The sequence below is a fragment of the Nomia melanderi genome, chromosome 12, assembly GCF_051020985.1.
Source record: "Nomia melanderi isolate GNS246 chromosome 12, iyNomMela1, whole genome shotgun sequence".
Lineage (NCBI taxonomy): Eukaryota > Metazoa > Arthropoda > Insecta > Hymenoptera > Halictidae > Nomia > Nomia melanderi.
The window spans coordinates 2,529,421-2,545,384 of NC_135010.1; the positions used below are offsets into that span (position 1 = coordinate 2,529,421).

At 31.6% G+C, this 15,964-nt stretch overlaps 2 protein-coding genes across 2 annotated transcripts; one reads left to right on the top strand and one right to left on the bottom strand.

Moving 5' to 3' along the window:
- Positions 1 to 446: 446 nt before the first annotated feature.
- LOC116426093 (uncharacterized) lies at positions 447 to 9,445 on the top strand. The gene is made up of 5 exons (XM_031974578.2): positions 447 to 678; positions 5,738 to 6,664; positions 7,291 to 7,411; positions 7,771 to 7,897; positions 8,889 to 9,445. The coding sequence occupies exons 1-5, from the start codon at positions 588 to 590 to the stop codon at positions 9,075 to 9,077; spliced, it is 1,455 nt and encodes a 484-aa protein (XP_031830438.2). The 5' UTR covers positions 447 to 587; the 3' UTR covers positions 9,078 to 9,445.
- LOC116426359 (uncharacterized) lies at positions 9,158 to 14,604 on the bottom strand. Its single transcript, XM_076372424.1, has 3 exons — positions 14,198 to 14,604; positions 10,726 to 11,028; positions 9,158 to 10,039 (listed from the first exon to the last, which is right to left on the bottom strand). The coding sequence occupies exons 1-3, from the start codon at positions 14,432 to 14,434 to the stop codon at positions 9,836 to 9,838; spliced, it is 744 nt and encodes a 247-aa protein (XP_076228539.1). The 5' UTR covers positions 14,435 to 14,604; the 3' UTR covers positions 9,158 to 9,835.
- Positions 14,605 to 15,964: the final 1,360 nt, after the last annotated feature.

Here is a 15,964-nt window from a genome sequence, read left to right on the forward strand (position 1 = left end):
TTCTTCGTAACAATTATTTATATTCTTTTATACGTTCGTTTTATTTCGTCTTGACCTCCAAATATTCAAAACATCATGAAATTTACTAATTTCAGTTTTCACTAAAATTGCAATTTAAACAGCAAATTGTAACCACTTTTTACTCGTGACGAGTATACTTGTCATTACACAAAACCTTGTAATTTCTTCGTGACGAGTATACTCTTCAAAAACAGCTAACTGGTTAAAAAGAGTGTCCGATACTCAAATATGGTACTAAAATAGCAAAGACTTTCGATATTTCGAAGACTGCGTATTCATTTTGATAAAGTAAAATGGATTACTCATTGGTTCCCCTAATACAACATTGTGTTCACGTGAATTTTGCGTTTCCGTGGAGTTTTTCACACGTGCGGAGACGATCGGAGGCAAAGAAGCCGGTACCGGCGAATGCTATATAAGGTGACGGAGGTGCCAATTGAAGCAGTCATTCCCGCAAACTCAGCGGCACCGTCAGGATCATTCGAATTCCCGCATTCGGTAGTGACACCCACGGAAACGTAAAATATTCGCTGCGTACGTTGTCTGGTTCACTGTTTCCGGACAAAATGGATACCAGGATCTTGACATTACTCGTGTTTATCAGCGTCACGGGATGTTTCGCGGAGCTCTACGTACCTTTCTACAGAATTCGTAGAAGTGAGTAATCATAGAATAAACACAGACACGGGAACACACACTGCTTGATAGTAACTATGTCAAAGAGAAAAAAAATGGAAATGAAATGTATTTTTGTTATTAACAAGTGAATGCACGATACTGCTGCACGTGATAATTGGCACGATGTCATCTATCGATTGCTCGATTAATTAATCCGTCGCTAACGGTACCGGTGACGAGGAAGAGTTCAACGTGGCGGTCGATGTGATGTTCGAATGTAATTGTTAGCACGCTGACACTTTTAAATTTCTAGAAGAAAAAATTCGAACTGTAAAGGAATATTCCATCCGCTAAAATTCGTTAAACGGAGTGAACTTTTACGGAATGAACTGTGTTTCTTATGACCTTATTTTTCGTAAGTCACTAACGATTTTAAATATCTGAAGATAATTATTATAAGATAGAAAAGTAACTATAATCTTGTACTTGTTCCTATTCTAATGAGATCGTAGAACAAAGATTTTATTAAAGAATTTAAAGGTTTCTATTAAACTTTCTTTTTTGCAAATAATTAAATACAAAGGCTGTTAAAAACATTAAATGAAAAACAAACCAGATAGTCTATTTTCGCGCGTTTTACAATATCATAATTACGTATGTTTAGGTAATGCCCCGTACGACCGTTCATTTTACTATTTGCGTTTTCACTCAACCGTTTCGAAGACATCGTCATTGAAACTATCGAATATTAGTTCCCAAGAAATCCTCCATTGCGTAAGCCAAGGATAATAAAAATTATATTCAACAATAAGTTACGCAACACTCGTGTATTTAAATCGGAGTTGAGACGCGGAAATTTCAGGATAATTGCGAAACCGGCAACGCGTGCGCGCTACGAAGCTGTGAAATGTTAATGAATTATCGTTAGTTAATTCGCGTCTGAGAAATGCCGATAAATTAGACGCGATTCGAGTCGATAACGGAGAAGCTTTCTTTGTAGGCAATGGATGCGCAGAACACTGTGAGAGGAATGTACGTTTGTCAATGCCTAGAAACAGGTTCGGGGCTCCTCGGTATTTACATATTTAAATATTTCGAGTAGTGCAAGCGAATGTCAGTCTACTATGATTTTAAACAAGAATAAAGTTGATTTAAGAGGATCTGTAAGTATAAAAGGTTTCAATACGTCATGCTCAAACGTGTTTAATGTAATACATATTTAGGAAAATAAGGATATGAATAAAATTTTTACGATAGATTCTTCAATCAGTTGTTATGTAATTCTGTGATGAACGTCGATAATTGATTTGTAAAGGAACTATATTCGATGAAGGAAAACTTGGAATCAGAGTATTATTTAACACACATGAATAATAAGTAGTTACATGAATGCTTTAGAGTAGTGTAGTATAGAAATGGGATATTATATATAGATATTTAACAAAAATTATATAGTGAAGTATAATTTAGTTTATAAGAATAAGAAAAAAGAGTCTAAATTATGTTTTGTAAATAATAACATTCACTGCAGAGGTACAATTCAATTCAATATTTAATCATATACATTGATAGTTAATAAGGTTGTACAAATATTCTACGAACATTATATTATGTTATACTCTGTTGTGAATCGAAAAAATGTTTTCAAAAAAATTACATAAACAATTTTGTATACAAATTAGTTGATGCCTGAGCTGAAAAATATTTCAAATTGAAAAAATAAGAGTTAAGCAATATACTTTTATTCACAATTTATGTTTGAACATTTGTAAATTTTTATTTTTAAATGAAACAGCCATCGCAGTCTAAAAATTAGTACTATTTACTTTAAAAAGTTTATTTAATTCTTCTTATTATTTTTTTACAAACCAATTAAATAGTGACTGTCCTATTCTAAAAGTAATAACTTCAATCAATGAAATATTTAATAATTGACGTTAGCTATAGCATTACTATCATAAAAATGAAGATTGATTTGAATTAAACACATTTTAAGAAAATTAATTTCTAATAGCAAAGGAACAATTCATCGAGTAATACTATGTAACAATAAGTATTGTCAGCTGCATTAACAGAATATCAAACTCGGTTACATTAATTAAATTCATGACACGTTAATAACTTTTTAAATAACTGGTTACAATTGAGTGTCAATAAAAGTGTCAGCAAGTAATTAAACTCTTCACGCCGCGTCGCCGCAACATTAATATAAAATATCGGCAAGTGTTTATATGTATGTAAGTAAGTGCATGTGAAGTAGCAAACCGATAATCGATATTCTCACGTCCGTAATATTAACTGTGACCTCTTCAGTGCATTTTTCTTTTGTATGTGAGTGTTATGCACGACGCGCAATAAGCGACGATAATTCGTCGCGAAGTTTACGAACCGTGACCTCGTTTCGTTACCAACCTTGACCCTTGCCAAGTTTACTTTCATCCAACTTCCTTTTGTTCATATTTTTTTTGTATATTCGGTGATAATAAGAATATAAAATATAATCATTTCTAGCGTTCTTATAAAATGTACAAATAGGTAGAAATATGGACAGAATAATAATTTATATTTTGCATTAACTAAATTTTGTAAGATCTTATATATGATTTTATATGTCGTCATTCTAAATAGATTTCAAGACGTTGATTCTTAATACTTTAGTGTTACATTCTTTGCAACAGATTCGATTAAATCTATATAATTAAAAGATACGTCATTTTTAAATATTTCTTAACTTTTTGGAAGAAACTAACATTTATTTTAAAATTAAACACAACACTAACAAAATACTATTTAAAAGAAAATTTCATTTATTGATATTTAATTAGATTTACTTATATTTCTTTATTTCTCGCAGGATTATCAGTCTGACATGTCACACAACTATCTACATACGTGACTATCTACTAAGAAACAAACTGTTTACATTTTCTGAGTTCTCATAGTTATGTAATTATAAAAAAAACAGTTTACGTAATTATAATACCACGAATAAATGCTCAATGAATTCTCGAATTTACGTTAGGAGAATGAAAGAATATATTTATCTTTCCAACTACTATATAGTTTTGATTCTTTATAAATATTCTCTTCTAAAAATGTGGAATTATAAAAATGTAATAATATTTGACAAGAATTTTTTAATTTATCATTTTATAAAGACTGAAATGAAAGACAATTAAGAATTTATCTAAGTTAATCTTCTCTTTATATTTTATTATAATCATATTAAACACTAAGAAAATTAGTTAAACAGTCAATTTTGCTTAAATGAACTCTGGTATCTGATTTATCTTTATTTACTCCTAACAACATTCATGACTTTCATTCTACTACTGTGCACGTTCGTCGTAAAAGCCAACTGGGAAATCCCAATGTATTCTCCTGAAGAAATTAGCGTTTAAGTGTGTGTTATAATGTGGCACGTCGAAATTCCTGCATGTTTGTATGCCAGTCGATCACTGTTTATATACTTCTAATTTAGGAGGACCATCCTCTTTATAAACGGCCAAAAGAAATAAAACTCGTGCCTGCTGTCTGTCCAATGTATTGTGGAACTTTCTTTCTCACACGCATGCGTTTCGATGAAAATATATGCAATCCGAACGTCTTCCGAACATTAGAGATTATGAAAAAAAAGAAGAAATACTGATATTGGAAGGAAGGGTTATACTCCATTAAGTAATATAATAGTCATTCTATATTTATTACTATTTCAATGAATTTTTCTCTTTTATGACACAAATTTTTTTATATACCCATAAGGAAAGATAAGACAAAACCATGTTCAAACGAAGCAGATATTAAAAAGTGCTTTTGTATGAGAATGACACAAAGTAGAATACGAAACTTGTTACATTCAATTTCTAATAATATAAAAAATTAAAGGAAACAGAGGAAGATTACATCTAACGATATGTATAACAATGGCAGATTTCAATTTTATTTAAAATCATATGTTACAGTTATAAAATTATATGTTATACAAAATTAGGTAATAATGGTATATTGTACAGTTTTATAAATATATTCTACATATAACTTACGTTTTATATTTTTATAGAATGAGTATAGCAGGATAAGGGGGTCAAAAGTGCCCTTAAACTGATTTTTCTCGAGAAAGTTTCCTTCGATAACTAATCCATAGAAAACATTGTACACGAAGTTTCAGCCTCCTATCTCAACCAGAGGGGTACTTATAGGGTAAATTCGAATTATCGGCTTTTGTCTTATTTTTCCTATTTAATGGTACGTAAAAATTGTGAAAAAATTCGAAGACATTTTTGGCATAGTAATGCGTGGCTGAAAAGTTTTTGAGTTTTTTCTGTTTCAAATTCTTAGCATGAAAAATAACCCCCCCCCCCCCCTCCGCCCCAAATAAAAAAATATAGATTACGAACTGAAATTTTCGAGTAACAATTTTTTAATTTTTACAGCAGTGGACATAATGATGTGATAGATATTCTCAATTTTTTTCAAATTCTTTGGCCTGCTACGCCATAGTTAAAAAAAATGAAAAAGTAACTTTTAGATGCATTTCAGGTAGAATCGTAATTAATACCTTTACCTTCTTCAGTGTATTTTATTTAGTATCCATATTGTGTGAACTTTAGTATTTTAGAATTTTAAACAATAACTTGCAAATGAAAAAAATTGAAGTTATTAAAGTGAATCGGAAACGAATATGCATCATCTACCACAATTTCACCATTTATTTCAACGATACGTTTGGCGAAACGTTCATATCCGACTGCGAAACCGCTGAAAGTTTCTTTGTCGAAGGTTCCATATAACTGTTTTCGCTACTTCTCATATAAATACAGAGGTTGAAGTTAGATAATTTCACAGTACATCATTTTTAATCACATATGGAAAAGAAATTAGGTTGTAGAAGACTAAACTTCAGACCCATCCAATGTATTTTCTCCTCCAAATTTCGGAGATCTCTAATGTTCGGTAGACCCACACGATCCCGTTAACTAGAAAAAGCATGTACATCATAACCGCCAGAGGGTATGAAACATTGATATCAAGCAATCCGTGTCACTGGGAACGATTAACCAAACGAAAACTGCTGTTTTGTTTCTTTTCATCGGTGAAGACGGGTACGAAGAACTTGATAAGACAGCCGAGGTGGATTTCGTCGAAGTGCCAAGGATGAAACGAGAATCTGAGAGTCCGAGCACTGTTGAAAGCACCAATACACCTAAGTCCAAAGACGCTACCACTGCCTCTGCACCAAGCACACCTCTCGCGAACGCATCTACGAAAAAACCTGCCCCCCCGACCAAACAGAAACAACCAAATCCTACCAGTTCTGCACCTAGCGCAAGTTCACCAGCACCCAAACCGCGTCCGCGGACCGGTTCCACGGTACCGAAACGTACAACCAATCCCACTACTTCGAAAGCAGATGCAACGAGTGCTGAGCCTACCACCGCGGCAACCGAAGCCACGACTACGTCGAAACAACCGGATTCTGATAAGCCAGCTGATTCAAAGTCGCCGACCCCATTGATCGGACTAGAATCCCGTATCGATACGAGTGAACCCTCTCAACAGCCCGAGAAGAAGCCTCAGAAAAAGCCTGGCGCGAGCTCTTTGCCTTCTGCGCAACACCCCGGTCATCCTAGATACCCGACTGTATACCCTCCGTCCTCATTCAACTTCCCAAACGCCATTCCAGACTTTTCGCCACGTTACGGTGATCCTACTGTCCACTCTATGCCAGATGCAGGTAATTTTGCATGGACTGGAACCAGCAATGGACTCGGAACGGCAACGTCCTTCGCTGGCGCGTCGGCTGGTGCGTCCTCCGGATCATACGGCGGCACTCCGAATTATGGAACGGGGCAACCGTCGTTCGGTAATCGAGGAGCATTCGTCGACAATACACCTAACGAGGCCAATGTACCTAACACGGGTTATTCGCCGAACACGGGCTATTCGCCGAACATGGGCTATTCACCGAACATGGGCTACGTACCCAACGTGGGTAGCTATGGGGGATTCGGTTACGGTGCAGGAGGTAATGAACAACTCGGTGGCGAACTCGAGCCCCGGAATTCCATCCTGAAGACACTATCGAGTGGATAATGCATGCTTACACGATACGCGTTTAGAAAAGTTTATACGAGTCATTAACAATTGCGAGGGAGCGATATATTGACGAACTGGTTGCTTCGAGGCAATGAGACTAACATTCGAGCGAGTACGATTACGGCTGAAAATTGTTCGATAGGACATGTTGTAATTGTTAAAATCGGGATTTTGCATAGTTTGTTGTATCTCGAAATTGATAGAGTACTATCTAGTTAGAGTTGGAGAATTATTTTAACCCTTATGCATGTGTCTTGGGAAACAAGAAGAGGATTATGCTAAATTCATTTTTAATAGTGAAAATTTGGGGAATGTAACGTATAGAAGAAGACGGAAAAGAGTTTGTTATTCAGCGATTCTAGCATATATTATAATTTTAATAAGTAGTTGGGTATATTATTTAGGTATTGTTTAATTATAAATATTAATTTATCGTATTTGCTTACTTGTTTCCCGTATAATTGCACGAATTAAAGAAAATAATTATACAGCGTGATGTTTGTTCGTATTTATATTATTGTTTGATACTGTTCACACTTGATTTGCTTTTTACAGGCAACCCATTCCCGGATCCTAGTTCATTCGCGTTCCCAGGCTATAATCCAGACGTCTTCCAAAGACAAATGCAGGATTACTTTAATCAGTTGCAGAATCAATTCCAAAGACAGCAACAAGCGTAAGTTTAAAGATTCGTTGAAAATTTGATTATAATGAAAGTTTTAACGTATATAATAATAAAATAATTGCTATAAATTAAGACCTTTTAATACTAGAGCTACCGAGCATTTAATACGATTAATATGTGATCCCTATAAAAATTGTAATGATAGATTATTTTAAGTTTCTTCGGACATTCAATATAGTATTCAAGTGAAATTATTTATTTTCAACATCCATTTCGAATGCTCAATGCTTCTAAAATATCAATAATTGCCAACCAAAAAAATCGAAACCAGTCATTTTGATTGGTACGGTAATTCTAATGTTAATTGTGAAATTTTTTAATTATATTAAATACTTAAATGTTTGTAACAGGTTGTTGGACACTGCAAATCGCATAGGCACTGATAGCTATTCAGGATCTAACCCTGGTGGTCATAGTGCTGTTTCCAGCATTAGCTTGGGACCACGCGGCGGCTTCCAAACTGGAGCGATCAGTCCGGTATGATTAATATATTACTAATTACATTAAATTTGATTGCAATCATTTTTAAATAATACACTGGAGATGTCTGTAACGAAATCCATATTGACTGTGTATTTAATACATCTAGGTAATTAATTATAGATTTTACAAACAGGATATATTAAATCAAAGAGAAACATGAAAATAATTGATCCTTTTGTTATTTTTATTTATATATGCCAGGGAAGTGTGTAGTTTTTCAATAGTTAACATATTATGACTCTGATTATTCTTTAATGACTTTTTAATGACTCTTTAATTACCTTTATTATAAAAGATGCACATTTAATTGTACAGTGCTAGAATTATCAAAGAAATAATAAGTATACGAACGTAAATGAAGAAATTACTTACATGTGCACCTAAATAGGGCAATAGAAGTGACAAAACACTTTATGAGTTGCATTACTATAAATTTAAGTAATATTTATTAGTTACACTAGGGATTTTACGTATTTCTTCGAATACTATGCAATCCATATTTGATAAGTCTTCGTAAAAATTATTAAGCTTACCCAACAAAATTCTTAATGTAGATTCAAAGACTTATATTTGCTGTTGTAGGAATATTTTTATAAAAATATTAATGTGTATAAACATTGATAGTCTATATAAAAAGTTATAGTTCAGTTAACCTTTTGCACTTGAGATTCTTTCACTAGATGTATTCCAAACTTTATCATGAGATATAGACGATATCCTTCGAAACTAACTACATAATGAGAAAACATTTTAAAATTAATTTCAAATCAATTTCAAACTAACTACATAAGAAACAAAAATGTCACAATTTGATGTATTATGAAAAGCTTCATATTATATAGAAAACTTTATAATTTTACTATATCAAATCAAGTAATGAGCAAGAGTTACCTCTCGAATGCAAAGGGTTAATCTAATGGCTCCGTAATTCTATCCGCACATATCAGGGTCACGTTATAATCACGTTTTATTTGGAACTTTTTAGGCTGCGCCGGGAATTGAGTCCAGATTTGCCGAAGATATTCCCCCACCTTCTAGTGGCTCTTACGGAGTATTTTCTAGCTCGAGTTCGAACACTGTGGTTGGTCCAGATGGCAAACCAATGTCTCATAAAGTATCAACGACTGGTGTTAACGACAATGGAAAAATTACTTTCCGCACCGTTGAAGATTAAATCCTACGCCATCGATGGAATGTACAATACCAATAACCGCTTTTACTGAACCATCGCATGTTGCGATAAGGTGCAGCAGCTTTTCTTTATTCTTTTGTCCTATTTAAATCGAGATTTTCTGTAACTCAGGGTTATATAGAATACTATTAATTGTTTGCTTGTCAAATATATTTACAGCAATGTCATAAAAATACTCATCTATTTAAGTACAACTCAAATCGTGAAATGTTTTGATAATAGAAGGAGCTTTTTTGCCATCTTGAGCGAAGAAACTACTAGGGAATTTTACATTTTGACAGATTTTTATACGAGCTGTATGAAAATTCATAATAAAATCGAAGAGGAATAGAGTTATGCTCAAAAACCGACACATTACCACAGTTGACATTATGATTTTTTTCTGATCAAATTAAAACGAGAAGTGTTAACGTTATAAGCAAGATTACGAACATAAAAACACACTGTTTATTTAATTCATTTTCATAAACACTATATTTAAAAAATGGAGCTATTATATTGGCGTATTTTAAAAATTATACCTAATTAGTTATCTTCGTATTATCTACATTGCAATTTCTAGGATATCCTACATAAAAGTTATTATTCTAATATTTATTTAATAGAGTAGTAATGTCATGAAGTCATTTGAATTTATTTAATTCTTCCGTAAGGATTGTTTATCAACAGTGCCTGTAATTTATTAAATGTGACAATAATATTTACAACCAGAAGATGCTACAATCGTGACAATTTGCTTTTTATTCGTTGCTTCCTTGGGTTTTACTCAGCGGTGGTTCTATCTTATCATCAACAACGGGTGCAGCAGCTGGCCGTCCGCCATACTGTGGAAATCGTCCGCCGGTAAATTGTGTCGGGAAGTGGTAACGACGGCCTATTTGAGGTCTTTGAAATGCTCTCTCACCTTGATACCAAGGTTCACCATTTTGAAAACGAGTTTGAATCTATAATAATTTACATCACTCTTTGTTTTATTTGGACAGTTCATAAAGAATTAATATTTTTCCTCAAACATATTATTTGAAGTGGTATTTATTGATTATTATAATATTTATTAATCATATTAAATAATGTGATACTTACAATCACAACAAAAATTGAAGAGGAAAACAATTTTAATTAACATCGTACCTGTGACTCACGATTACAAACAAATTTTGCATAGTATTCTCCATTCTTATCGAATGTAAAGAAGTTATTTATTGAATTTAATTCAAACAATTTAAAATTTTATTAAAAGGAAATTTATCATACATTCCCTACTTAGTTATTTTGTTCCTTCAGTTTTGTTTATATATGTACTTGAAATAATTTAACCATTTCCCATAATAATTTTATTGCAACATTAAAATTAACTTTAGCGTAAAATATAGAAGCTGTAATAACAGGAAGTTTAAGTAAAATTTAATCTGCTTGGATAGTTGATTGTTTCGTTCTTATTATTGAAATCATGTAACACACATAGCTACTATATGATATTTTATTGAAATAATTATTTAGAAAATTAAACTGAAATTGAGTATATTCAAACTTTATATTTAAATAAAAATTATATTAAAATTAAATTTGTGTTAATGCTAATGAATCGATAAAAATATACTGAACATTATATAAGAATGATTAGATTTACCTGTGGAATATAGTTACGCCAATGTGGTGTCGAACCTAATGACCTGACAGGATGATCAGGCGTATCTTCTACGCCTCGAAAGCCATCGACGACTGGAATTTCATTGACCTTAGAATCGACCTCGGATTTCGTTATTATTCTGAGATGCACGTCAGTTATGATGTTGCCCTCGTCATCACGGGTCGATGACATTGACACTTTGCAAATACGATTTTGACAGCCATCTGCGCTTGGTTTTATTTCTTGTCCATTTATAATGATGTGGATGTTATTAATAATATCTGATATTTTTTCTAAATCGCCCTGGAAAATATTTTAGTAGATATAATATAGTCATTAACATTTGCGACACAAATTTTTGTCTTTTTCAGTTCTTCAAATATTACAATTCCTTTGTTAAAATGATTAAAAAATGTTTATTTCTTAATTATAAATAAATGTAAATGTACTCTTCTTTCTTGTTCTTTATTGTTCACATTTATTATCCTTAAATCTGTTAACACTACATTTGTTAGTGCTATGAATGTTATTTTATTGATGATAACGTTTGACCTTTAAATGTGTTTTTCAAAATTAATGTAAAGTGTTTAATAATAAAGAACTTAGTGACAAGGATTAAAAAAATTTTTCAACAATTTCTTTATTTTCATTAAAATAAGTCTACAGTGCGTTGCATTTCGTCATAATTGCATATAATACAACGTACTTACATTATTGGCAGGTGCAACTGTTGTGAAACAATATTTTATCTAGTGGTACGAACGATAAGTCTAATAAAGTGACAATTAACAAATATTAAGCGGTTAATAGACATTAACTCATACTGAAGTGATTACTCTATGTAACTGTAGTTCATTTCTATAGTTCATTTCTATAATCCATTTTTCTATAATTCAGCAATTTCTTAACTCAATAAGTGTCATAAGATGTATCTATAATAATCAAATCTAAGTAGTTTACATGTGAGTAATTACTAAATAAGCAAAACAGTGCACGCAAATGTAGAATTTGTAAAAAAAATGGACAACGTACAATTCGAAGAAAACGAAATGTTACTAAAATGTTAAAGTGCTAATTTTTATTCTTACACATCAATTTCCTAAAAATACATAATTCAATGTATTTTACCTATTCACGCATGGAATTTGCATTACAGTATCATCATATATTGTATACAAGTATATATTGTATCATAATATGCATAAACTATAATATTCAGGTTTGACAGGTACAGTTTTTTATCAATTCTACAAAAACGAGATAAAAAACTGTTACTTCTCTTGTTTACTTCTTATACTATCATTTGTGAAGTATGCTGTAAACTTTCAATAAGGAAAAAAAGCGTTTTTATAGGTATTATAAAAAGCGTTTGACATGTAATGACCTCGAAAGATTCTACCGTCAGATACATATGATTAATTTATGTCTCTGAATTTATGACGTTATGCTGAGCTTCCCGTAAATCCATAACTAACCGGAGGTTTTATGATCTCGTCCGTCTAATAGGAACAAAGCACCTTATGACGTGCTGGGGAGTCAGCGGTTTGCAGAACTATAAATGTCGATGGTCGAATTCGTGTAAATGTTTATTATGAGTAATGTACACCTGCGGGTGGGCCTGTCTCGTTAAGACGTATTCCGCATAACAAAGGATTACCTTTCAAATAAGTTGCTTCTTTTACTAGGAAAATAAAAAGATATTTAATAAGAAGTTTTCTTCTGAAAGAAAGTAACGGTTCAGTTTATGTCTTGTGATAAAACTGTAAATGTGAAATTCTTATGTAAATTTTAAGAGGATATATTAGATGGATCACATGATTGGAATCACGTAAATAGCTTCAGTGTTTATGGGTGTACGAAAAAGTTGTGTAGAATGTAGTAAATTTTTTTGTATGTATTCATGAGTGCGGAACATGTTTATGTAATCTCATCCGGGTAGTCGAATCTGCACGATTTAATCAAATTTGTAATCCTTCCTCGCGTCATGATACATAAAATATGAATGATCTATTTTGACAATATTATTGCAAACATTACAAACTTTTTTAATAGAATTGAGTGGCCACACGAGGACAAAGTTTTATCTATATGAATTATTTTTTAACAATGTAATAAATATACATATTCAATTTATTTAATTCTTTTTTATTTGAATATTTAACATTCCATTGGATTTTAATAATTTATTAAACACTTAAATTTTCAATAAATCTTGTTGCTTAAATACAAATCTGTATTGCTATCAAAAAGATTTGAAGTCTGTAAATATATAATACTCTCTGAATTTCATAGGTATAAGTAATTCAGTTCCACTACTTTACATATATTTCTCAAAATTCTATTCATCATTCATTATATTTGAAAAATAGGTTTGATATTTTAGATAATAATTAAATAACACAGTAATATTTTCGCCTAGTACTACTTTGAATTGTAATAAGACAAACTTAAAGATTACATTTCTGCATTATATTACAATTATTATAAAATAATTAAATACCAATACGTCAATGATTTATTGAGAAATTATGCTACACAGTGGCTTCCAAACTGCGATACGTGAAATAGTATTTATGTCAATAATAGTAAGAAATAGGTTTGTGAGAAGGATGAAACAAAATATGAATAACGTTTTGACGAAACGTTTAAGTTCTTGGTACCGTTTACAAATATAGAGTTGATATAGAGTTGATATACAAATATAGAGAAAACTTTCGCTTCTTATACCATCACAATATACATACATACCTACATTCAATCGTCGAATATCACAGTGAATTGGTTCTGTGTTATTCCAAACTATGTTGTACAAAACTTACGATTAGAAGTCATACAAATAATTTCGTAACAATTTTATTTTATGTTACTCAAAACCGTGCAATACCGTATTACGCAATTAGTAATCTGATTGTTACAATTTTCGAAGCTATGTATAATTCAAACACCATAGAATTGAAGATTCATTGAATATTTTATACAATACACACTATACCGAATATTTCCAGTATTAATTAATCAAATGTAAAAAAAATTGATATGTTCATTATTCTAATGTAGTTTCTATTTTAATTAAATATTAATTAAATTCATCGTATTTTCTCAGTTTTTAACGTAAATACATAATGTATCCATTGTCTGTTCATCTTCTTATTTCATTCCTTTCAATTTTAATAGCGGCTGCATAAGTGCACTAGCAACATACAAACTTGGAATGACCAGAAATGCATTGATTACAAGCATTTTATTAATCTGAGACGGATTATGAAGTATTATATGCATGAAAAAAGATTATCAATCTCTACTGCAAAATAATGTGAAGAAAACATTGTATTTAATAAATTCGAATTTACATTTTATTTAGAATTCACATATATACTACCAAGTTATTTAATTTTTCCTTTTTTATTCAATCTATTCCATTTCTGTTAAACAGCAATAAATTTAAAACTAGGAACAATAAATATTTACTCACTCGTGCAATATTAGTTGTTCTTTGCCTTAATTGATCGAGTAAATAACGGATTTCCGTTCTACCAGTGATTCTGTCCAAACTGACCATATCCTTCGAATTGGGGTCACTCGAGCTTCGTTCATCTTCTTTCGAGTCAAGGTTAATCTGCGAGGAAATTTCCGTGCATGACAAAAAATTTTTCGACACAAATGTCACCAGACAGATGAGAAAAAGAATTCTTTTCGTCTGTTCCTCCATTGCTTGCTCGGGAGGTATTGTCTTTTATTGCAACGAACTTTAACTGTCGTGCGAAGGATCGCTTCAAGAAATGTCTACGGATTGAAACAGGATGTATGTGATACAGTAATGACAATGATTGCCGTGCATGTGTAAGAAAATTACAACGACCTTTGGAAACTAATGGAATACAAAAAAGGAGGAAGTCTAACTTGTGAAGAGACTACTCTCACAGAAGAAACACGAATCAGTGGTCTTAATTGCTTCCTGAAGCCTTATCTAAGGCACGATCTTAGACAACGTCGAGCATTTCAGTATTATGGGTAATTAACAAATGGAAGTGTCGACGATTGTATGCAGATCTAAAAGTGGAATAAAGTATCCAATGTTGCTTTAAGCAGTTGCTGCCTGCCTTATTTGTTAATAGTCATTCAGGTCATTTTATAGTTTAATCTTGTAATTTAAATTGAGTTTACGCTATCTGGACAGTTCTTAATTTAATTCTAATGGTTCTTTATAATATTATTTATATGCTTCTGCATAAAAAGATATGACATATAGATTAAATTTTTTAACTAGTAATTATGTAAGTAAATGTGTCGTGTAGTTTAATGAGAACTAAGAACAAAAATTCATCAAATTGTAATTGTTGAGTAACAATACAAATGGTAAGTAATGTGATTATCATAAATGGATAAGTTAAAATATATTTCTTGACAAAATTAGAATAAGGTTTTCATTTACTGTGAACGTTATCTCGGTAAACTTAAAATGTATAAATAAATGATCTGAAATATAGTTTTCTGTTAAAGCCTGAGGTATAAATATAAAATTAATAAATGCAAATTATAGCAATAGAAATAAATTTAGTAAGGACTAATGAAACAAATAAATTGTCAGATATTTAACGTTACTTATACGTAACTAATAGTAGCATGTAGATACAATCTTAAATTATTTAATATGTATATACGTAAGAAAATAATACACAATTGTAATACAAAGTAATCCCTAATACATAAAAAGTTGATGTAACGTTAAATAAAAAAATAAGGAAACAAATTTTTCAATGTAGAGTATTAAAGATTACTTTTGAATAAATTATTGTATTTTCTTATTATATCCTATTCAAACAGACAAAAACTGCGAAACAAAAATAAAAAATCCAGTGATAAACATGTGTATTATAAAATGTTGATTATAGTATAAAATTATTTCAACATGTATGAAATTATTTGAGCCAACAAGAGATTTGATGGTGATCAAGCTGTGAAAAATGGCGAGGATACGTAATTGATGTCGTGTTGCCCTTTCGACGCGAGAAACAAAGAATACCTATTCTAAAATGCACCCTGTTGAAGCGCTATCATGACCCCTATGCAGGGGTTCAGCAATTTAAAATTCTCTCGTTTACGTTTAACGTTTGCCTAAACCTCTGAGCAAACAGAGGGTCGTAAAAGCTCATTGAAATTCATTAAGACCCTTTACGCATCTATCCACCCTTACGGACTGCAGTAATCGATTTCTTAATCATCGCTCCTGCTTAATCCG